This window comes from Lutra lutra, chromosome 3 (genome assembly GCF_902655055.1).
Source record: "Lutra lutra chromosome 3, mLutLut1.2, whole genome shotgun sequence".
NCBI classification, from domain to species: Eukaryota; Metazoa; Chordata; class Mammalia; order Carnivora; family Mustelidae; genus Lutra; species Lutra lutra.
The window spans coordinates 152783792-152809007 of record NC_062280.1 but is presented as its reverse complement, the minus strand read 5'-3'; the positions used below and the strand labels follow the sequence as shown (position 1 = coordinate 152809007).

Here is a 25216-nt window from a genome sequence, read left to right as displayed (position 1 = left end):
TCTTATTATTTTAAGATACCGTGACAAATATGTATTGACTTTAAAATGTTAATTTATAAATATGTGTTTTCATCAATCATGTATGAGAAAGATTTTAAAAAAGACTTTTCTGAAGTCCTTTCGATTCTTGTACTAAATTATTCTCAAACAAACTGTAGCTATTAAAAGCCACAAATGTCTAGATCATGACTCCATAGTAATTATTTGACCAGTCACCTTATCGAAGCTATCTGAAAGACTGTTAACTTGTTGAGACGTAGTGATGTTATTGTTAAATAAATTTTTAAGAAATCTTATTTTACTGGTAAACAAATAACTAGCAGAACAGTTGTGATGGAGCATCCCTGTGCTACATAGTGTATAACACACCACTTCTGTGTTAACGAATTCAAGGGAAGGAAACGCCACTATTAGTAATAGCTTTTTATTCGGAGTCCTCATTTTCCAGATAGGTCACATTAAACACAGCCATTAAACAATAGCGTTGAGATAAATCCATACAATGTATGCTGCTTTTGTCGTTGTTGTCCTTGTTCACCAATTGCTTGGTGCAGCTAAGAACCTTATGGAGTGATGGGGTTGATACATGGGAATAGCCAACCTGCAAAACACTGGGGCCAGGAAAGTCAGACTTTAATCAGGTCTCATTCAATTATGTTTCAAATCAACACATCTTGATAGCCAAAACTCTCATTTGAATTAATGCTGTGATAAATGCTGTCTGTTGTCAAAAGAATATAATTAGACAATAATGAGTGGGCATATATTATGCCAGACCTCAGTCTACTTGTTGACCTCAGCAACTTCTACTCCATTAGGCAACAAACAGCTTTTAACCTAGTTCAAATAAAGCATACTGCTCTATTACTTCATGACTTTTTTTTTATGGTGTCATTTTTTATATCGAGCACTGCCTATATACTTTAAAGGGAAGTCATGTTTTACAAGATCTTGGGAAAATGAAACAAAGTCGATTTCCTAACCAGGAATTCAATTAATTCATGGGGGTGCTGAGCCAATCCTTATATATTGTCTGCAATAAGGATAAGTATGTAAGGTTAAGAAATAATATGAAAGCATTCTTTAAAATTGTATGATATGTCTCTTTAATGTTTACTTTGGTATAGGTATAACTAACACTGATTCTCACTACTTTTAACTTTGATGAAAAGATCTTTCATTAACATTTAATGAAAAGATTGTTGTGTTATTGATTGTTTTTAGTTCACCAGTGAACAGTTTTTAGAACTTTTTGACTTTCTTACAAAAATTTCTATAAATTCTTATTCTGTGCTTGACTTCAGTTACTGAAGGACCTAAAAGACAAAGTATTATCAAATCATTATTTTTTTGAATGCGTGGGATTTTTTGAGGGGTTAGTATTTGAAGGATGTGAATTAAGACAATTTTTTCCATATTCTGAATTATGCCAAAACTGCTTGAAATATCACTGTTTGATCATGCATCACCCCTCAGAGCAAGTTGCTCTCTACAGGGGTGATTTTGGCATCTCATAGACTTCCACGGAAGCCAAGCACCAGAGGTCTGTGATAAAGGCAGTCGTCAGCCAAATGAACAAAGGCAAGATTCCCTCAACTCAACTATAAAAGCTCAGAGTCCTGACTGCTGAATTACCACCAACTTGTAAATAAATAATCACTACTAAATACAGGTAATGTGTTAAACAGCTAATGCTAGTAAATCACCAGTGACAGAGAGCCTAAAGGTAAATCCCTCACACATTGGCACAACCAATTCTTAAAATCTTATAGTGTTTTAATGTCTTCAGACACATATAATAAATTGAACAATTGGTTACTCAGCGTTAAGAATGTTTGAAAAATAAAGTCTACTCTCTTTGTTGATTTCATTTACACACTGCCTTAGATTGTACTACGTGGCTATCTGTCTAGTCAGAGAGAGGAAACACTTGGTAAGACTAAATGGAAATTAGTTTTCCATCAAATTTCAGCTATCAAGCTAAATCAACCTGTAGTCTCCTGGCAAAAAAAGTAACATCATATAACAGAGACAACACATTTCAGATACATAAATTGTCCAAAATATAGAGAGTCAATTAGGTTTCACGTGTACAAGATCCCTTCTTTTCTAATTTAAACATTTATGAGTAATAAAAACCAAGAGTAGAGCTTTGGAAAGGCTGTTACTAGGAACCAAATACAGTTCTCGAGAGAATAAGGCTGATGGGAGTTGTCCACTCTTCCCTTTCAGAGCTGTTTTGCAAACGAGGTACAGTCTAAAATCTTGACGACATTTGACAGAAATATTTTCAGTTGAATTTTTTGAGGTTTAAAATTACAAAACTTAATTCAGTTCAATGTTTGTTTTTGCTTTTGTTTTGTTTTTAATATAATGATTTTATGACATTTTTGCTGTTTCTACACTGGCTTGGTGGCCAGAAAAGAAGGCACAGAATTCTCCACCAGTTTGCAAATAATGCATTTTTCTGCTCCAGTGCACAAACAGCCTTTATTTAACTCAGCACCACATTTTCTAAGGTATGGGCTGGAAACTGTTTGTCATGAAGCTGTAAAATGCCAAAAATTTTAAACACTGAAGGAAAATGTCAATCAAGGCATTTTCCCATCTGCTGCTACTTCTGCAAGTGCTAATTTTGTTTTTCCCAATTCCTGAAATTTGAGGTTTCCTAGCCTCGTATGGAAGTAAGTTTGAAACTTGCTAAATGTCACAAGAAAAGGTGTAACCAGATGAAGGAAGAGAAGGTGTATTGTTCTCAAAGGACACCAATAAAAAGAGGCAGAAGAGTATTGAGAAAAAGGAAAAACATTTTGTTAAGACCCAGACCTCTTGAAACACACTACACAATGCAAGGAACCAGTGCTGGTACCACACATGCATTAAAGCATTTCTCATGGTTTTGAAATATAATGGGAACACACATCTTGAACCACTTAAGATACTTTTGAGAAACCAATCAACGTTATGATATCTACATAGGCAGAAGCTGGATGTTATTGAAAAAACGTGAACAAGTTTCAGGTATTGGTACAAATGTAACTCTTGTGATTTAGCGTGACTTTAATAAAAGCTTCTACAAGGACTTGCACATAACCATGACTGACGGATGTCTTTTTTGACCTTTCAGTTAGCTCCATTGGCTCACTCAAACACATTTTGAACAGATTATGTACTGTAGTACTTGGTAGACTATACATTAAACAAGAGACTCTGCTCTGAGGCACTGCTTCCCACACTCCATGGGGAAAAGGAAGCAGGAAAAAACAAAACTCATAGAGTTCGACAGCTACTGAGGCAACACTTGCCATTTACAATATAAGCCCAAATATTTTTGCAACACAACTATATATTAATTTAATAAAATACACAATATAGCTCTTATACACTCAACAATTTGGCTCATATGCACTGAATCTGCAATAAATCAATAAAAATATGTCATTTGATGTAAACACATTGAATCTTCTTACATTTGCACATTTAAATGGTCATATGATTGGTGTATGCCTAAGACAGTTTCACTTTCCTGAGCTATTTTAGTGTCCACAAATGTAAAAAATGTATTAATCATGTTAATTTCTTCTGCATATTATCATTCAATGGTAACTATTTTTCAGGTCAAATTTAAAACATATCCATCATTATTTATATGTTTGTTGGACACTAAAACGCTGAAGAGGCATTTTAAACCTTTTAAAATTTCTTCTCCATTAATGAAGTGAATTAGTCTATGTGTGTGCAGGACAAATGGACTATATCTTTTTACATTTAACTTTTATACGACATGAAGTGTCTTACAAATGAGCAAGGTTTTTTTTTTTGTTGTTTTTGTGGTTTTTTTTTTCGACTAATGATATGGAATGTTCTTTGTGTTTGTATGTGTGGCAGGTAACTTTATACAGAAATGTTTACCACAAATATGAGTTAATGTTTGGTGTAGCTTGGACTACTGCAAGGTCTTTTCGGGACTTTAAGTAGAAGCCTGAGGTGACTGCTAGAAATCCACCACAGATCACAAATTATGACCCTGCTTTGTATGGGGTTTATAGGTAAACAGTTAAGTCAGCATAAATCACGGAGGACAGTCTTAAGAGTGATCAGAAATACTTCAATTCTCACACTGCATACCTTCCTAACAGATTGTCAAAAGGTAACTCGCTTCCTCATCCTCCTTTTTCTTCTTTCTTTTCTCTTCTCTCTTTTTTCTTTTCTCTTTCAGCATCGTTAATTCTGTCCTAATATAAGTTTGGTCAAAACAAAACCATTGTTATCTCTGAAAAAGAAACAGCAGTGAAAAGAACATACTTGTGGGCACTTCAGATGTTCACTAAAAGCCTTAAAGCAGCATTGGTCTTTCTTCATCCCTGTAAAACGGGTTGTCACCAGGAGGGATCATTTTTAAATCAACAGGAGAGACAAGAAAATGCCAATGCTTTTTTTTTTTTTCACTTTCTCACAGCCACAGGGTCATTTCCCCGGCAGTCCTGCAAAAGCTTATCGATTTCTCTCACGACTTCCTCCGCATCCACCGATTCTCTGCCCAGATCCCTGGTCGGGTGGTCGAGCTGCTCAAGAACAGCACCCATCTCGCTGGAATCCCGGCTGGCTCTAGAATGCACATCTGCAAAGACCCTTGCCATCTGATCGGAAGCCATGAATGGAGGGTCTCTTGGTTGCTTACTGGGTGACAGATACTGACTGTCAGTGGGCAAGTATTGGCCGCTTGCTTCGGCCAGGGCTCCTGGTTTTGCTTCACAACCATCCAGAGAGCCTTTTGTTGAGGTGCAAGGCTCAATGCATGCCTTGGTTGGGCTGCTTGATGCTGAGGGGACCTCTTGGAGGAGAGGGCTCAGGGCACGTTTGGCTTTTAAATAAGGTTTAACATTGGCAATGAGAATAGTGTGCTCTCGCTTGTCTTTTCCAAATGTACAAAAAGTCTTTTTCCCAGTGGGATTCACAGTTTCGTAAGTCTCAGTCTCAACATTAGCTTCAACTGTGGGTACAAAGAGATTTGTGCGGTAATCTGCATTTTCAGCCTGATTGGCTGCAGGGAACTGTGGCATCCAACACCTGTCAGAATGACCAAGCACTCGGCATTCATCTGTGCAATTAACACACTCTTCTGGTTCTGCAAAACAAAAAAAGAAAACAGCAAATCCAATCATTAGGGTTGCTTTTAAATTTCTACTGAGGCTGTGATCAGCTCTCAGTGGGCTTGTTTGACCTCTGGTCTCTTAATTAAAAAGGGAAAGAAAACAATAATTAAAACATTTCAGGATGGTTGCATAAACCTGCTGGTTGAGACAATGGTTTTATTTAAGTCTTTTCTCTAGATATTAATGAATTCCCATAGCCTGGGAAGAAGTAAAAAGTGGCCATTGGAGAATCATTCTCAGTAGAATAGAACATCACTGTAAACTAATCTCCTGGGGATATCAGTTAGTCTTTGTTCTGTATAACCCATCCTGGAAACAGTGATCTTCAAAAAGGATTACCAGGATTAATTTTTCAAGTCAAATAATGGGGTGAAAACTAGATCGCATACTTCCAAGTCCTAAGCTGCTGCTTTTTTTTTTTCCCCCATGTTTTATCCCTATTTTGCTTGTAATTGTTATTTTGGTGACAGTCATGAAATAAAAGGTTTCCTTTAAAAGCCTACTTTTCCTACTGAGAGGAGAAAATGGAATTTTCTATCAAAATGTGTTATGAATAAACTTGTCAAAAAAGTACACATTCCTATTTTATTAGATATGGGTATAGATCATATAATCAGTTTTCTTCACTCCAGCTTTTTGTTTTTGGTGTAAGTAGGTGAAGATGGATATAGTCAACAGATAAAGTTCAGATGAATGACAGCTCATGATTTCCTACTTAAAGGATAATGTTTTCTGTGAGAATGTTTGCTTCTCTCTTTTGCCAATAGGCATAGAGAAAATCTAAATAAAGCATTCTTTAATGATCCCTATTTCAAAGATGCTGAACAGAAAATATGAAAGAAAATTCCTTCATTATGACAACAGCTGCGTAATTCCACCATCCCAATATTTTAAACTATAACTTTGAACTGCATCTTCCACTTGTCCCTTTCATCTACAAATGATTGTTTCCCTTTATGTTTAATGGTTCTTTTTAAATCAGGGACTTTTTTTTTTTTTTCCAGGAGAGGATATTTACAATTCACCTCTGTGTGATGGGAATAGAATTCCCTACACATTTAGGAACACTTGGGATAGCCATTTAATTGATGTGAGAGGATTCTACAAATTCATAGTGTCCTGTGCAGGGCACAACCACCCCCCCCCCCCCCGCCACTGCCCACAAATACGTGAGAGGTATTTAAAATAAAAGGCACTGAATTTAACAGCACTGGCAAATTTATACAGTTACTTTGTAAAGTCATATATAAAATCTGAGTTCATACTTAAAACACGTAAATAATTCCTTATCCAAAAAAGGAAAAAAATAAATCACAACTTGATTTATTTCAAAAGGTTTTAGAATAAAATCATTTCTTATGAAATTAAATTTTTTTAGAAAGGAGTCAGAATAGTGTCTTGACAGAACAAAAATACTGTGGTATTTCATCCCATGTGTCATTCATACCTGTGAAATGTTAAAAATGATTTCAAGTAGCTTGCCTCTTTTTTAATTTTGTCATGTTTTCAAAAAATATATTTACAGATGAATGAATGAAATATGTTCAGTTTATTATGCACTACAGGTAAGAATGGTGAAAGGCAGTCTCAAACTGAACTCAAAAACTCATACCCCAGAGACTCAAATACGATCTGTGCCTTGGAAGATTGTTAGGCAGATGGACATAAAGAGCAGCAGAAAAATCTAGACATAGAAATTTTCTTGGAAGACTTCCTGTATGGATTTAAAGTCAAGGAGACATTTAAAAAACAAACATATCAGAAAATTTTAACATCAGGTATTTGTTTTCTTTACCTATTCTGAATGGGGATCATAAATATAACCTCTACAACTGTGTCAGTCTGTGTTAGAAAAGAAATGTATGTCATTTCATTCAACCAATTTTATCCTCCAAAAACACAGTAGAAAATTTCACTATCTGTTTCATTTGATACTTCTGTGTCTTTTAGAGTCACAACTTTTAAAAAAATTATTTATAATCCACATATTCTTTTTGAAATATGCTAACATAGTTTTATATTCCAATATTGACTAGCCTTCAATTTCAGCAATTGTGTAGCCTGGCACAGCAAGAATTCAGTACGAATTTAAGAAGAGAGTGAAAGAGACAAAATAATGCAGATGTATGAAAGTATAAATCGACCTTGAATTTGAAACATCAACATGAAATGATTGTTTGCATTTAACAGCTGAAAATCTACAGCTTTTTACTTGACTCCTTTATGTCACAACCTAGGGAGCAAATTCTAAGTATTGATCATGACACATTATAAGCTGTTCACCTTCTGATTAGACTGTAATTTCGACGGTAGCGGTTCCCAGATAGTGAAGATAAGCTAATGGATACTTTTGCACAAGCAGCAGAAACTGTGACCAAAAAGTGAACTATTACTGTCAAGGGTCAAATAAGAATTTATGAGAAAGTAAAATTATTTCTGAAGGAACATAAATAAATAGATGAATAGGTAGGTACAAAAAAGGGAATAGGTAGGTACAAAAAAGAGGTAGTATATAATGAATGACTATCCAGACATAAACATTAACAAAATGAGAAATGTAGAAGAAAAAAGAGGGGAGAAGGAAAGCTAAGTGAAGGGAGGGACAACGGAGGGAGGGACAGTTGTGCAGGAGGATTTCTATCATGTATATCTTCTGTTATATATTTTTAAGATCCCCTCAATAAACTAAATATGTATCATAAAAATAATAGTGCAGAGTATTTTCTCCAGACCTGGAGCTACAAGGTCAAACTCTTTCCTGTGCCTTAGGGACAACAGATCTCAGAATAGGTATGTTGAATTATATGCCACAGAAATGAAAAAGAAGCAAATTATGTAGACAGCAGCTATTAGCATAGATTGGATATTTGTATCAGAAAACAAACAAATTCAGAGACCCTGGATAGAACAAATCAAGGCAAACATAATGGATCCAAGATTCACTTTTTTTCTTCTGGACCAACCTGAGGTTATAAAGAGATTATTTATCCCCATTTTCACCCTTTCCTCAATATAACATGATGACCCTTTTCATAGAATGCACCCTTTGCCAAAAAAAGAGAGCATAATCCAAACGGTATGCGGATGAGAAACTGAGAGATAAGCATACTTAGACAGCACAGAGAAAACTATTCTGAAGGCCAACAGCTGGGATTCTGGGCAGTTCTGCCTACAGGGAAAGTTTACACTGTCTCAGTTTTAAAAGGTATGATTCCTTGAAGGATCATGTGACAATCTGATAAATTTAAATACTTGTTTAGTATTAAGAATTTTCTATATACCTATAGTCACATCTATTACACAAGCTCTCAAAGAGAGAGATCTAAACACACTCATCTTAATTATTTTAATTTTCATCCTAATTTATATTATATTTTTGCAAAAGACATAAGGTCACTCAAATGACTCTAGTACTTGCAATTCAGCTGTACAATAAACCACACAAACACAAACACACACACATACGTATATAAACCTTTATATGTGTGTGTATTTGTGTAAAAAATGAGCTTTCAGGCACCTGGGTGGCCAGTCGATTGAGTGTCTGGCTTCTGCCTTCAGCTCAGGTCATGATCCCAGGGTCCCAAGATGGGAGCCCAGCATCTGGCTCCCTGCTCAGCAGGAAGCCTGCTTTCCCTCTCCCTCTGCTGCTCCCCCTTATTTATGCTCTCTCTCTCTCTCTGCCAGATAAATAAAATCTTTTTTAAAAATTGAGCTTTCTACAGGATATAGTCCAAACGAAATTTTAAAATTCAAATGTATAACCAATGAATTCCTGAAAACTAACTATCAGTAATTGTCATAAGAGAAATACAGATAAATCAAATGCACAAGAAAGTTCTACATTCACAGTTTAGGAGATAACATAAATACATATAAAACGCACACATATATCTACACACATTTTATATATAAAACATTACATATAATGTACATATACAGGTACAAATCTTTTTATTTCAAATCTCCAAGGACACTTTCATCTTTCCCTTTGCCCTACTGTAGGTATGAAATCCATGACTGAATCAACAACTTGACTACCCCTGATTTTAGAATTCTATGTAATTCAAATTGATTTAGACATAAAGATGTCTGAAATCTACATATGCATATTTGCTGACATATAGGGAAGCTCTGTCTTTTTAACCTAGACTAAGCAGTTTAATAACTTAATCTTAGCGATATGAGGCAAGCAATCATTTGGTGCCAAAATACTCCTTCAAAGGAACTGTCATTGTGGAAGTTACATTTCTGTGAGGAAAGAAAATATTTAGGCAAGACATCAAACTACCTGCCCTTACATTATTGGGTTTTAGCAAGCTTTCACAAAGGTGTCCATAACTCAATGTTTACCATGTGATTTTCACATTGTAATGTCACTGTATCATTAGGGGTGCACAGCCATCTCAACAATGGATAAGAAGTGCCAAAGAGTACTATGCATAAGATTAAAATTTGAAGCCAAAGCACTGTTTAAATCAGCAAGGACTACTAAAGATTAAGGGAGCCTTAGCTAAACATGTTTATTTTGGGAAAAGTCAGGGGAAACAATCCTTGTGCGTTGTGACTCAGTGGTGTTCACTACAAAGGGAATGTGTCAAGGAGCCAGTCTCCGTAAAATTTCTTAGTCCAGAGTAAAACTACCTATTTATTCTAGTCTCTCTCACTGTCAGGCAGGAATTTGTCACAAATCAGAATTTAAGCTTATTTTCCCTGTCTTCAAAGTGCTTTACCACACTACCCAAAGAAAGATACTTGGCAACTAATTTGTTACTACTTAGGGAGCTATTAGAAAACATAAAAGGATTTCCTCCCCTTAGTTTCACTTGCTTGCTGCCTCCGGAGCCCACATATTTGTACAAAAACATGCATATAGTTTCTAGCTTAAGAGCTTCACATATGCATCTGATTTCATTTTTTATAATGAAGAAATAAACATCTGTGTCATAAAATCCGAAAACCAAAATCCACAAGTCGGGGCATCAATGAGGAGGTTCTGAAATGCTGTGGCTGTGGGGTAAGGGCATTTGAGAGAGAGAGAATTTGCTCTGCTTTTTGACTGTCAACAAAATGGTTTTATTTATGCTTTGTAAACAGCTTTAAATAGGAATAGTTTTGTTCTTTTAGTGTGGTGGTTGCTACTGTTTCTAACAGCATCTTAAAATTAGAATTGTTTCCAAGTAGACAACTCTATAAATGGAAGTCCATTTTTTATTTGTTCTCATTTTTCTTTTTTATTTCTAATTTACCTCCTTTCACCAGCATAAGCTTTCATAACACCTAATTAGCTGTCTGGAAAAGCAAAGAGCAGGCACCCATCTCTATTTATGGCTGGCACTGGTATTCTGCAGATAAACTCTACAGAAGCTAAACTAGGGACCCATCACAGATTACCCACCAGAAAATAATAACAAGCCAAGACCTTCAACTGGAAGTTTCTGGGTACCCGTTTTCTACTGAAAGATTTTACTGGTATAAGAACAGCTTGTTTTTGCTGTCTTTTTCTGTTCTTGAGCACACACTCTCAGTTTCACGCGTGTACATACTCTCCCTCATGATGGCGACAAATTACAATTTAATCCAAATATATTTGAACCTATCAGATAAAAAGTATCGATGCTAAAAGAGAAATCTCATCAGAATACAGTCCAACAGATCACTAATAAAATTTCCCTTGCAGTGAGTTGACATAATTCACACGATCCTGTGAGCTGACACTTTTCTAACATAAACAATTCTTTCTTTTTTTGGTGGTTGATTATTATTCACTTGCTTTACTTTACCATTTTATAAACTCCTTATACTTTTTATGATGAGAAGGTGAATCATTCCATATAAACTGCACTTAATCTATACTCATTCAAATTATTTCCATTTATGGTCTCTATGTCCCATTTACTAGCCCATTAGTTAAAAATAAACCTTCTGATTTCGCTCTGACTAGGAGAGGAGTAAAAATTTCACTTTCAATATTACTTCTAGAGACAGTGTTGGAAAGTTGTCTCAAAACTTTTTTTTTCCCTGTGTCAGAATAAGAAAGAAAGGAGCACATTACAATTTTATGACATGCTTTTTTTTTTTTTTCGTGCTAGTGTTCACATGACTGCCAGGCTTAATTTTAGCACGTTTTTTAATAAGCTTGGTGCATCCCTCGTGCAGAGAAGAAAAAGGAAAGGGTTGGGGAAAATGCGGCATCAGAGAACCAACCACTTTACTTCAGCTAAGTGATCTTTTGTCTGTTGCATTGTATTTCCCATGCTGCTTGTGCACAGGAACCTCTTGTTTTACTAATCGAATAACTGATACGCCAATACACACACACATATAGGATGTTTTTGTTTCTTTTATTCTTTTAACATAAGGGGGACCATGTCTCTTGTTATAATATGTTGATGTGCTCATCTTATGAGGATGCCTGTTTACATGGGCAGCAATACAACGATTAAACACTCCATATACAACTCCAGAAACTTAAAATTACTTCTTAATAATTGGCCATAAGGAATCAGAATTTGGAAACACAGTTCCCGTAGTAAAAAACTCTGAGAGAGTTGGGGCGCCTGGGTGGCTCAGTGGGTTAAGCCGCTGCCTTCGGCTCAGGTCATGATCCCAGGTCCTGGGTTCAAGCCCCACATCGGGTTTTCTGCTCAGCAGGGAGCCTGCTTCCTCCTCACTCTCTGCCTGCCTCTCTGCCTACTTGTGATTTCTCTCTGTCAAGTAAATAAATAAAATCTTTAAAAAAAAAAAAACTCTGAGAGAAATGTGTATGTATTTTTAGGTTGATCCACTGCCAATCAGGCTTTCAGATTTTACCTCAGTTGTGAAATACCATTCTGTCCGCTTTTGATAGGTGGAAAGCACATTTGGAAGAGGAAGTTATTATAATACTATCAAATAGTCAAACCATGGTAGCTTTGAAGTAGCAATCCTCTAGCGTGCACCTGCATTGCACAATGCTTTCCAATGTACTGCCACGGCTGCATTCAGACACAGAGACCACGGGCCTATATCATATTCAACTGCATCCAATTGCAGCTGGGTATTTGGAGCACTTGGAGCATTTGCACTTACTATTCAGTGCACCTGCACGCCTTCAGGGACTGTTTTAAATGTTTGTGACCCTTTGGACATAATAACATGTCTACCAGAGTGAAATTTCTGGCATATATATTAACAACCCCTAGATAATGCTCTGAGATGAAGAAAACTTAAATTAAATGGAAGCTAATGTTAAGGAATGAAAGCAAAAGAATATAAGGAGATTTGATGTGCACACAAGAATATTTAAAAAATGAGAATCCAAACCATGCATTGGGAATCTATAGCAAAAATATAATTATGTACCCCGGTATACTGCTCTGGGGTTAACATTCAATTTTTAGCTGCCCCTTTCCCCCAATCCCATACTGTAGGTGCAGCCATCATCCGGGGCAGGATCAGATGCTTGGAAGTGAAGACACAGATAAATGGTGCCATCACTTTCTTACCTGGTATGCTGAGGAGGACTGGCTCTGAAGCTTACCATAGTAATGAAACAAACTTTGGGTTTTTGTTGTTGTTGTTGTTTGTTTTTGTTTTCGTTTTTGTTTTGAGAAAAGGACTCTGACAGGGCGTCTCAAGGAAAAACAGTCCAACTCAAATGAGCCACCAGAGGAAAGACAGCTCAAACTCAGTGACAATATTAGATGTACAGCTTAGTAGTTAGTTTAAAGAAGTTATGCTCAAGCATTCAGAAGGTAAGAATGAATAAAACACCAACTTTGTGCTTCAGGCATTGGAAGTTTTTGAGCAAACGCATCTTGAATGGAATGTTGTAGAATAATAAGGTTGTGTCAAGTAAAGGTTTGTAGTAAGTAAACCTATGTCTATCCACTTCTAAAATTCTCCAGCCTCTAAGATTTTATCTCCCCACTAAGGCATTTGCATTTTGACTAGAAATTAGAAAATAGGTTTAAAACCATCTAGGGGAAATACTTCATGATCAATTACATTTTGAATTATGTCATACAAGTGTCAAGCAACAGAAATATAGGGAAAATGTAGACTATAATATTGTGAAAGGCTTTGTACAAGAAGTGGTGCTTGATGGCAATTCAAAGGATGATCAGGGTTTCAATAAATAGTGGAGAGCAGGAACAGGATGATCCAAGTGAAGGGATTAGAAAGTGAAATAATACCCACACAGGATTGTGCATTTCACAGGGTAGTAAAAGACCAGCTTTATAAGTCAAAGGACATATGTTGCAATGCCAAAACATAAAAAAATAATTTACAGAAAATTCACTGGGATTTAAAAGACAATGAAAACTCTCTGAATAAAAACAAATGTAATGAAGCAGGCCACGGACCACTGTTACAGATATCTGAGCAATGTATGGTATGTCTCAGAAGATTCTTGAAATATTTAGGTGCTTGATTGAAAAGATATTAGACAACATTTATTAACATACAAAACTGAGATGAGCCACAGGGCAAGCAGCATTCAAATCAGCATTATTTCTGTAAACAGACAGCTAGAGTTTGGGCCCCAACCAGGATATCTCCGGTGGAGCACAATAGGATATGACATTAATCACTGGCATAGTCATTCTGACCTCATTGTGACCCCATTGTGCTCACATTTCATCCTACGCCTCCTAAACTAAAGAAAGTCTTAATGTATGTTGATTCAACTGTTATTTTCTATTAACTATATAAATCTTGTATCTTATAATTCTGCATTAGAAAAATATTTCTTCTTCCTACATCTATTTATCTCTCTTCATTCTTCCTCTAATTTGCTATTATTATTAACAAACCATAAAATTGCATATTATCACATATCTGAAAGATTAAATGATTCTTTGAGAAGGCCAGAAGAGGAAAGATTTGGAAGAAAGAAGATCCTTTTGGTAACTAGGAAAGAAGTAATAAATACTCCTACAAGGAGAAGAGCCACAAATAAGGTAGATGTTAAATCTCAGAAACTTTTCAAAGTTGATTCTGGATATCATGAAGAATAAATTACTACAGGAAATTCCTGAAAACGTTGTCCAAAATAAGTATTTCTATTTTGGATGACGATAATGCCACCATTTCCTCACAAAGTTATGTATTCTAGCATTAGCTCCCTAATTCTTTTTCTTTTTCTTTTTTAATCTGTCTGCCTCAATGAGATCCTTATACCCCTTGAGGATCAAGATACTGATACCATGGTATTTTCTTTCATGCTCCATTCCTTGAGCACACAGAATACACTCATTATTCACACCCTAATGCTGTCATTGATGTAAAGGAAGACTACATTAAAAAGATACCAAATACTATTGATAATCTATAATAAGCAAGTCCACTCCTTACAAACTACATATTTCAAAACCACTTAAACTAGACTTGTAAATAAAAACTTGAAACCAAACTCCAAAAACCAAACCAAGCAATAAAAAAACTTTTCATTTATGAAGCTGTGATGCCGACTTTCACAAGGATCCCAGGATGTAAACAAAGTTATACATAGTGGCTCTCTTTTGCTATGAGATATATAGGATTTAAAGTCACATCAGCTCTGGGGCACCTGGCTGTCTCAGTTGGTAGAGCATGTGACTCTTGATCACAGGGTCATGAGTTCAAGTTCCAATTGGGCCTAGAGCTTACTTAAAAAAAATAATAATAATAAACTCACATCTCATTTGTCTGTTAAGTACCACACTTACATAAAAATCCAAAGTTCTCTACTTACTCTTGAGAACTTATAAAGTTCTATATTTATTATTTATTTATTATAATTTTTAATAAGATAAGCATCTGCCTGGAATACATCCACTGAAGTACAGAGGTCAGAATATTTTCCCCTTGGGGACTTTTTAAAATCAGCGACACCTTTATTGAAATTAAAGTCTATATTTAAATAATCACCTCTTTATACTTTTAAATTATGGAAAACAGTGAGTACCCTAAAAACCTAAGTCTACTCAGCATCTACTTCACTCCTACGTTTCTCCTTTTGTCTTTTTTTGATTCTACTGCATTGTGTCAAATGTGTCAGTTTCTCTCTTATTGTTTAAGTCAGCTGTGTCTCTCTCTCATTCTTTATCTGATAGCTATCATCACATATGAATTAATTAATCAGTCCTTATAATGTTTGAGTCTTGAAAGGGTTAATTCAGCTTCCAAAAGAACCTGATTTATATGCAGCGATAAACTTATGCTCTGGTATGCATAGAGAAAGCTGTTTGGTTTATAAGGACACATTTAAAATTATAGCAACTTAAAAAAATACTCTGAATTTCAGGCCCAAGACTATTTAAATATGCTACTACTCTTCATCTTTAAAGAGGATGTTTTCTTATGCTTTTATTGCCTGTGTTAGCTAACCCCATCTCAGATAATGACACCATTTTTGATGACATGGATGAATACATCTAAAATTCAAGTCATCCTCCCAGCAAAGTGGTAATCCTGTAAGGAAGGTCAATGAAAACAGCCTATTAAGTCGAACTCTTTGCAAGAATCGAGCAAGATAGTCCTATTAGCGTTTTTCTCTCAGACTTGCTATCTGATTTCTATTGGGATGTATTACTATTTACCGGTTTAAATCCCATTGTTCATCTTATTTCCTGCTCTGGTTTGTTTTCCATTGCTAGATACAAGTACACAGAATCGGGTGTCATTTTTAACATTCTCAGAAAATAGCGTTAATTCAGATGCAACTAATCCTCTCTTGCTTATTATTTAGTAATCAACACCTGCCAATAGGATTTGGGAGTCCCAAAAGACAGATTTTCCAGAAAGATTTTTATATTTTTATATTTTCAGTGACATTCTACTCTCCAAAAGCCTTTTGTTAAATTCAAAGAACCCTACTCTACAGATAGATCTAAAGTTTCAATTCAGTTACCTTAAATTATATGGACATGGTTCCGAAAGAACAGAGGGGTACCTCGCTCTGATCAGTATTTTTAAAAACATCATGTTTTTAAAGAAAGAAGCAATACAAAATAAATTTATGGAAATGTATTATATGCACACACACGGATGACAATAAACATACACTTTTACCAAAAATGCCTCTGTGAGATGGTTTGTCTTAAAGAGTTATTAAAATTGATAGTGTCCCAAAGGTAACTTTAGAATGAAATACAGATAGTTTGAACCTATACAATTTGACCTTGATCTTACTAAAATAATTCCCACCGTCAAGGTGCTAATACCGTCACAATTATTGCTGCTATTATTATTGATGGTTCTAAAACACACAAGGAGCAGGAAAAGAAAGATAACTGACATTTTAAAGAAAGCCTGTTCTTGGAATTACTTCTCTAAAACCATTCTATTCGTATTACCTTTAGTGCGCTATAAGTTTATTGGAAGCTGATGTTTTTTATCCCGTATGATTGGGTCATCCTAAGAATGAAAATTTAAGCAAAATCAATACACTCAATACCATGTTCTAGAGTAAATATACAGAAGTGTTTCTTGTAATGGATTTTACTGGCAATGACAAGCCATTTTTTATGTAACAGCTTTAATATTTTGTAATCATTAAAGCTCACTGAAGCAACGGGGAAATTGGGAAAAGAGGTCAGGAAATTCATATATAGAAAGAGAGGAGATATGTCCCTCTGTATCACCCTGCTATGTAATCAAACCGGAGTCAAAAAGCTATTGGAGAATGCAACCCTTGAATCAGAGCAAAGATAAAAATGTGTTTCTAAAGGATATGAAAGCTTATCCATACATAATACAGTATAAACATCAAAAGGTGTCTACAGTGATGTTTTAAATGCTTTATCTTGGGAGAGTACTTTCTGTGATTTAATTGATAATCAACCATACCTGGAGCAAAGAACCGATGATAAAAATGAAGTGTGTTCCCCATGATAATATTAAGAGGGAAATAAATATATGAAAGCTTATTTTCAGACTTGTAGTCTAAATCCAATCTAAGAGGAAATTCATATTGACATCACAAGGAGAATTCGTTGAGACAGTCTTTTTTAATTTCAGGCATGCTATATTTGAATTTTTCCCCCTAAAAATATGTATGCTCAATCTTAGAAGAAGTGATCCTTTGTGCTGCCAAAGCTATTTTTGAGTAGCTGCCTAACAATTTCCATGGTCATTACTGGAAAAGGTTATACAGAAGTCCTCCCTTTTCTACCGGGATACATTCAAAGACCCCCGGTGGATGTCGGAAACCATGGATAATACCAACCCTATATATTATACACTGTTTTTTTCCTATACATACGTACATACCTTCAATAAAATTTATTTTTTTTAAAAATTATTTTGTAAATTAGGTACATTAAGAGGTTGACAACAATATTTGATAACAATATAATGCAATTATAACAATATATTGTAATAAAAATTATATGAAATGAGGTCTCCCAAAACATTTTGTGTTTTATGCACCCTTCTTGCAATAATGTGAGATGATAAAATACCTACGTGATGAGAAGTGAAGTGAGGGACGTAGACACTATGATGTAATGTAAGGTTACTATTGACCACCTGGTGATAAGTCAGAGGGAAATCATCTGCTTCCAGATCATGTTGTTGACTTCAGGTAACCAAAACCATGGAAAATAAAACTGTGGATAAGGGGCACTGTTGTAATCAGAACTACTCAATTTGGTGTTCAAAACCCTCCATAATCTGGTCCAAATAAATTTTTTAGGCAGTTCTGGCATAAAAAAATTAATGAACTTCAATTTGAACAAGTCATATTTGTACACTTTCTTTCACAGCAATCTTTAGGAAAATGACAGCAACCTTCTAACTGGACCCTAAAATTCCTTTAGAATGGTGTAATTACTTGAGTCAATTGGAGAATGTGAAACCTGCTAGTGACCACAGAGTTGGGATCACAAAAAAGAGAGAACAACTTGAATTTGAGAGAGTGTCACCCTAAGCTTAAATTTTTAAGTGATTTATTTTAATTTTACTGGTTCAGATGAGTATGTTCCCTCATCTAAAATAATTAGTATTAAAATCCAAGGTCCAAGCCACATGCAGAAAAATGAAATTGGATCATTTCCTTACACCACACACGAAAATAGACTCAAAATGGATGAAGGATGTCAATGTGAGAAAGGAATCCATCAAAATCCTTGAGGAGAATGCAGGCAGCAACCTCTTCGACCTCAGCCGCAGCAATATCTTCCTAGGTACATCACCAAAGGCAAGGGAAGCAAGGGCAAAAATGAACTATTGGGATTTTATCAAGATCAAAAGCTTTTGCACAGCAAAGGAAACAGTGAACAAAACCAAAAGACAACTGACAGAATGGGAGAAGATATTTGCAAATGACATATCAGATAAAGGGCTAGTGTCCAAAATCTATAAAGAACTTAGCAAACTCAACACCCAAAGAACAAATAATCCAATCAAGAAATGGGCAGAGGACATGAACAGACATTTCTGCAAAGAAGACATCCAGATGGCCAACAGACACATGAAAAAGTGCTCCATATCACTCGGCATCAGGGAAATACAAATCAAAACCACCATGAGATATCACCTCACACCAGTCAGAATGGCTAAAATGAACAAGTCAGGAAATGACAGATGCTGGCGAGGATGCGGAGAAAGGGGAACACTCCTACACTGTTGGTGGGAATGCAAGCTGGTGCAACCACTCTGGAAAACAGCATGGAGGTTCCTCAAAATGTTGAAAATAGAACTACCCTATGACCCAGCAATTGCACTGCTGGGTATTTACCCTAAAGATACAAACGTAGTGATCCGAAGGGGCACGTGCACCCGAATGTTTATAGCAGCAATGTCTACAATAGCCAAACTATGGAAAGAACCTAGATGTCCATCTACAGACGAATGGATAAAGAAGATGTGGTATATATACACAATGGAATACTATGCAGCCATCAAAAGAAACGAAATCTTGCCATTTGCGACGACGTGGATGGAACTAGAGGGTATCATGCTTAGCGAAATAAGTCAATCGGAGAAAGACAACTATCATATGATCTCCCTGATATGAGGGAGAGGAGATGCAACATGGGGGGTTGAGGGGGTAGGAGAAGAGTAAATGAAACAAGATGGGATTGGGAGGGAGACAAACCATAAGTGACTCTTAATCTCACAAAACAAACTGAGGGTTGATGGGGGGAGGGGGGTTGGGAGAGGGGGGTTGGGGTTATGGATATTGGGGAGGGTATGTGCTATGGTGAGTGCTGTGAAGTGTGTAAACCTGGCGATTCGCAGACCTGTACCCCTGGGGATAAAAATATATGTTTATAAAAAATAAAAAATAAAAAATCCAAGGTCCAATAAAAAATCGAATAAAATTTAACTATTTGAATTGGCAAATTCCTAATAAAAGAGGTATTTTAGTGTTCATTCACTGAATTGATAAAAACATACATGATCACAAAAGAAAATTACCTAGTTAATTATTATGGTAAATAAGGTCATTGTAATAAGTATAGCAAAATAGAAAAACTATTAAGAGAGAAGTACTTGGCAAATAAAAACTTCTTATCTATTGGGAATGATGCTTTTACAATTAAAAACATATATATCTACACATAATTTTACATAAAATTCCAAATATAAATGATTCATTTAAGATTAATCACTTATTTTAAAATTTCACAGTCTAGCATATAACTCATTGATCTATTTATTATCCATAAACATAAAGGTGGTATCCTCTGAACCATATATTTAAGAGATAATAGTGATTTAAACAAAAAAAGTATGATTATTTTATAACACACACAAAATGATTATATTACATATAATCATTCTAGTATGTTAAAAATCAAAGAAATATATATGTGCAAAAGTAGGAAAAGATTATAATCAGTGGACTCCAGTAACTGAGTTTTAAACTGAAGAGTTTTATTGTAGTAGATATGTGGATGGAAAATATTCACGAGCTTCACTACCTTAATACTTTAAGTGAAAAAAATTCTTGAAATGATAAGATAAATTGTAATATGTCAGATAACTTTATCAATAAAGAAATATAACTAAAAAGGCAAGCATACATATCCTTATATATGCACCCTTTGTACCCATGATGAAAAAACACATTGCCATACCAAATGGAAATGAATGGAAAGAGCCTTACCTAAGGACAAAAATCTTCTGGAATTATTTAGTGGATGTAAAAATAAAGGCCTAATCCACTTTACAACAATCTTTGGGTTTCCTGATATTCAGCCCTAGCTCCCAGATGACCCTGTGTTTCCCATTAGTAGACAGTCATGGTGAAGTCCAAGTGTGTGCCCAGGTGTTTACGTGCACACACCTATACATGCACCAGAAGCATGTATGTGCACGTGAGCAGAGAGTCAATGTCAGATTAAGAGAAAGAGATTTTTAAGAACACATAAAATAATGTGAGGAAATTTACATTCTAAAAGCCAAAATGTTTCTTTGGTATAAATGTTATCCTTAAATTTAATTTTAATTTTTACAGAATTGAGAAATAAAACTTTTTCCCAACTGATTTTAATTTAACGAATGTGAAATAACTAACAGGGATGACTTTATATAGATGTGTCAGTATACGTAAATGCACATGCACTCACGTTGTCAAACTTTCCCCCTCACTCCCCCAAATCAGAAATAAGTAAAACTCCCCTCACTGTAACACCATCTGTTTAAGGACTTTACTTGTATTTTCTCTCCATTTCCATTCATTTCCATACAGAAATAATGCAACCTGTTCTCTTTTTCTGGCATGAAGTAAAGCAACACAAATAAATATGACAGTAATTGTTAGATTGCTATAACATACATATATATTTTTCAAGCACCACAAAATCCTAATAAAATAATTTTCTCCACTGGCTTGTGCCCCTTGTGTAGAAATTAAACTGCGTAGAAACCAATCAAATCTCTCAAAAGCATTCAAATAAGTCAGACTTGGACAATATACACTTCAGACGTAGAAAAATATAATGTGATGAACTAAAATTTCACCTGAGATAGATACTTCTTTCTGTCTTTCACTTAATCCATCTAGTTATTTCAAATTTCAATGTGTTTTCTATATCAGAGTGATGTGTACAGATTTTACAAAGTAATGTGTAAAGAAGCCTTAGATATATTTCCATAAAATAACACTTCTAATACGGAGTGTAATTGCTTGTCCAAAGTGAAAGAAGAATTTGTGGACCCAGTTTCTCAGGTGAAACACAGATTCTTCTTCAGGCTACAACAGTCACGTGGCTTGTTCTATATCCACAACCAACATCCAGGGGAAATAACCAAATCTCTTTTCTATACCAGCTCTCTCTCCAGTCCACCAATTTCTTCCCTAGCATTTCCTACACTCACTCCAATTTGAAATTTGTATAAGCGGTGATTTTTTTTTTTTTTACATTAAGTAATTAAGAACTGGAGCACTTAAACTCACTGAAGAACAATAATAAACGTGAAAGGTGAAAAACCTTGATATAGATGAACAGTTAGATTCTCTTTTCAATCCTTAATGTTACACAGCTTTTCCTGAAATACTAATAGTACTGATGCAGAGATAATAGAATAACTTATTTATTCACTATGCTACTTTTCTTTAAAGAAATAAAGTCTACAAGTTCTGCATTTATGTGTGTATAGTCTTACGAGTGCCATCATCTAACAAGTAAAATTCGGATCACAGAGCAGAAAGCTAGCAGATGAAGAAATTGCTCACCTGGAGGAAGCAGATCAACAGACTGAAGTCTAGTTGTGATGGTGTGTAGGGTGAGGATAGCAAAGGAAAGCAAAGTCGGGAATGCTTGAAAAATAAAATATTTTTAGTTAACAAATAGAAAAACCAAGTGGGAAAAAAGGGCCAATTGAATCACGAATCCTTCTCTTATTGATTGCAATTTTTATATTAAAATCTGTTCAACTGATCAATCCCTAAAAGATATGGTCATTGGTATTTCCCCAGATATGTAAAACTTAGTGTTATTGGAAGAAAATTACTTCAGGAGAGTATTTCAGTTTCGATGAGAGAGAAACAATGCAAAGTAACTATATGAACGCGTAGGTCAATGGGAAAAATATGCTTGTGATGATGGACTTATTTATCCTACACAAAATGAAAATTTCTCTATAATACTGGCTAGAAGATGTAAAGAAGCAGGCCACCAAATCAGTTGCAGACTGTCTGTTCTTTAATATCTCTACAGAATAAGGCTTTAATAAAAATGTTCAGTGCTAGTGAAATTTCGATGTGTATTGTCTGGAACTTGAAACGACAGCCTTTTTGAAACTTAGCTCTTTATTCAGGCACTTAGAAACCCTCAATTTTTAAAAGCATATTGACTTCAGTAATGAGAAATTCATTTATTTCTGTAACAATCTCAACTCTTTTCTTTTTTTACCAACATATAAATGTTATTTTTATAAAATTCAAAGAAATGCTGCATTTTGCTTTTGTTTTGCTTTTTAAGAACCTCTAACTTAGGCATATATGGATGTATAATTTATCAGTTTCTTAGGCAAAAAAAGAGAACACTCTGTTTGCATCTAAATGCACAGTGACTATATGAAATCGATTGCCATCTAAAAGTCCTGCCAAGGGGGGAAAAAAAAAAAAAAGCCTGGTGGTGAGCAAAGTAGCTTTATTTTTAAAATAGTCTCATTTTCTTATTTTCAACCTTTATTCAACATCTGTTGTTTGCCCCTCCCCTGGAATGTAATTATGCAGGATTCCAATGTAAAACAGGTTGAGTAGTTAATAACACGCAGCTCAAACATTTTTCCACACTGTTGCCCTGCAGATGTTTTCTTTCATTTTTTTTTCTTTTCTCCCCTGGCTTTGTGTTTAATTTGTGTATGTTTCTCTTCTATTCTTAAAGTATATTCCCACAACAGATGGAAATACCTGAAAATAAATTTCCCTAATGCACATGTTTAAACGATGCCTATTGAGCTATTTAACACAGAAAAGAAAATACAGAATATATAGAATATTGGTTTACAGAAAAATATAATTAATCTGTAAGCCACCTTCTTACTATGTTCAATTTAAAATTCTGAAACGATAACCTAAGTTTTTACCAAAGACATATGAGGAAAAGTTTATAGTCTACAACCCTCATTTATTCTTATTTTGTTACCAGATTCATTTGCCTTTTTTGCATTTGACACAATTCTCTTAAGTTTTCAATGCTACCATAAATTGGACTTTTTTTTCTATCCACTGACCATTTTACTATGCAAAAGGCACTTTACATTCACTTGATAATAATTCAAACTCAGTAATCAATACCTAACATATTTTAGATATGTTCAAGGTATAGCATTTATTTTTAAAATAATATAACAAGAATCATATAAGTATAGAACTCTTTTGTTCAGAAAAATATGTTTCATTGAAATTAGAGAGTATAGGGTTGGATATTGTCCCCCAGCAGTCATGTCCACCAGGAACATTAGAATATGACCTTATTTGGAAAGAGGGTCCTTGCAAATGTAATTACTTAAGATGAAGTCATACTGGATTAGAGTGGGCCCTAATCCAAAGTATGATGTTCTTAAAAGAAAACCAAGACACAGAGACAGTCATACAGAGAAAATGTCATGTGAAGATAGGAGAGATTAGTGTATTAAGCCTGGCATTGCCGCAACCACCAGAAGTAGCTAGAGGCAAGGGAGGACCCTCCTCTAGAGTCATTAGAGACCCCTGATGATACCCCAATTTTGGACTTCTGACCTCCAGAACGGGGAGAGAATAAATTTCTGTTATTTTAAGGCACCCAGTATATTACTTTGTTATGGCAGCCCTCCAGTACTGATTCTGGTATCTGGAAGTGATGTGTTGTTGGAACAAATACCTAAAAATGTGGAAGTGGGTAATGGTAATAAGCTAGAAGAGTTTTGAGATGTATGATTTTTAGAAGCCTAGCTTGCCTTGAGGAGACTATTGGAAAAAATATCGACTTATTGGGAAATTCTTAATGATTCTGCTCAGAGCTCAGTCAGAAGTGAGAAGAGCTAGAGAGAAAGTTTCTATCATCTTTAAGGATAACATGTGGCTTTACCATCAAGAACAGAAAGTACATAGAAATATGAATGCTAAAGGTGTTTCTCATAAGGTCTCAGATGGAAATGTTATTGGACAGTAGAAAGCAATCCTTGCTATAAAGTGGCAGGAAACCTGGACAAAATGCTAGTTGAAAAGGAGAAATTATAACTCATGAATTTGTGTGTTTAGCTAAAGAGCTTTCTGAGCAAAGTGTGTAGATGCAGCCTGATTTCTCCTTTCTGGCTATAGTAAATGTGAGAACAGAGAGATCAATTAAGGAACGAACTTCCAAGCAAAAAGGAACCAACACCTGATTTGGAAAATTCTCTGCCTATCCAGATAATGTGCTCAGGAAACAAGGGCAAGGTGTGGCTAGACAGCCGTTTGCTATAGAGATTAAGGTGTGATTTATGGATCCAATCAACCATCATCATAAGAGAAGTCAGGATTAGAGATAAGGTCACTGAGGAAAGATCTGTGGAGAACATGCTTGTCTAATGGTGTGGATCCCTTCAACCTCCACAGAAGACAAATAGTCACTGAGAATTTTATGTAACACTGCTAATGTGGACTGAAGAGGACAGAGATGAGACAAAATGAAGGAAAAATTATGCTAAAGTACAGCCACAGATACTAGGACTAGGAAGGGTGGGTTACTGTCCCAGAGGGTCAAGAGGACTTATGGCATCGAGCACCAGAACACAGAGAATTACTCCCAGGCCTTGAAATCTAATAGAATTTGCCTTTCTACATTGCCAACTTCTTTTAGATTAGTAACCCCTTTATTCCTTCCATTTTCTCCTATTTAGAAAGAAAATGTCTACTCAATGCTTGTTCCACCATTGTGTTTTGGAAACAAGTAATTTCCTTTCCAGTTTGATAGGTCTGTGGAAGAAGAGGAATGTTGTTCATGAGGGACTGCACCGGAGTCTCACTTACACCTGGTTCAGATGCTGAGATGTTAGACTCTTTTAGTTGATATTTAGATAAGATATGGGACTTAGAATTATGCTAGAAAGAGTTACGATGTTTGAATGATTTGGGGAGGGAGTTGATGGATTTTGTAAATGGGGCAGATGTGAAT

The 25216-nt window shown here is 35.3% G+C and overlaps 1 protein-coding gene across 3 annotated transcripts in view; it reads right to left on the bottom strand.

Moving 5' to 3' along the window:
* Positions 1 to 408: 408 nt before the first annotated feature.
* Positions 409 to 25216, bottom strand: part of PCDH17 (protocadherin 17) — a 99153-nt gene continuing 74345 nt past the window's right edge. For all 3 annotated transcript variants that reach the window (XM_047720082.1, XM_047720083.1, XM_047720084.1), the window contains one exon: positions 409 to 5128. In XM_047720082.1, coding sequence (XP_047576038.1) covers positions 4446 to 5128 — 683 coding nt within the window. In that variant the 3' untranslated portion in view covers positions 409 to 4445. The remainder of the gene's footprint in view (positions 5129 to 25216) is intronic.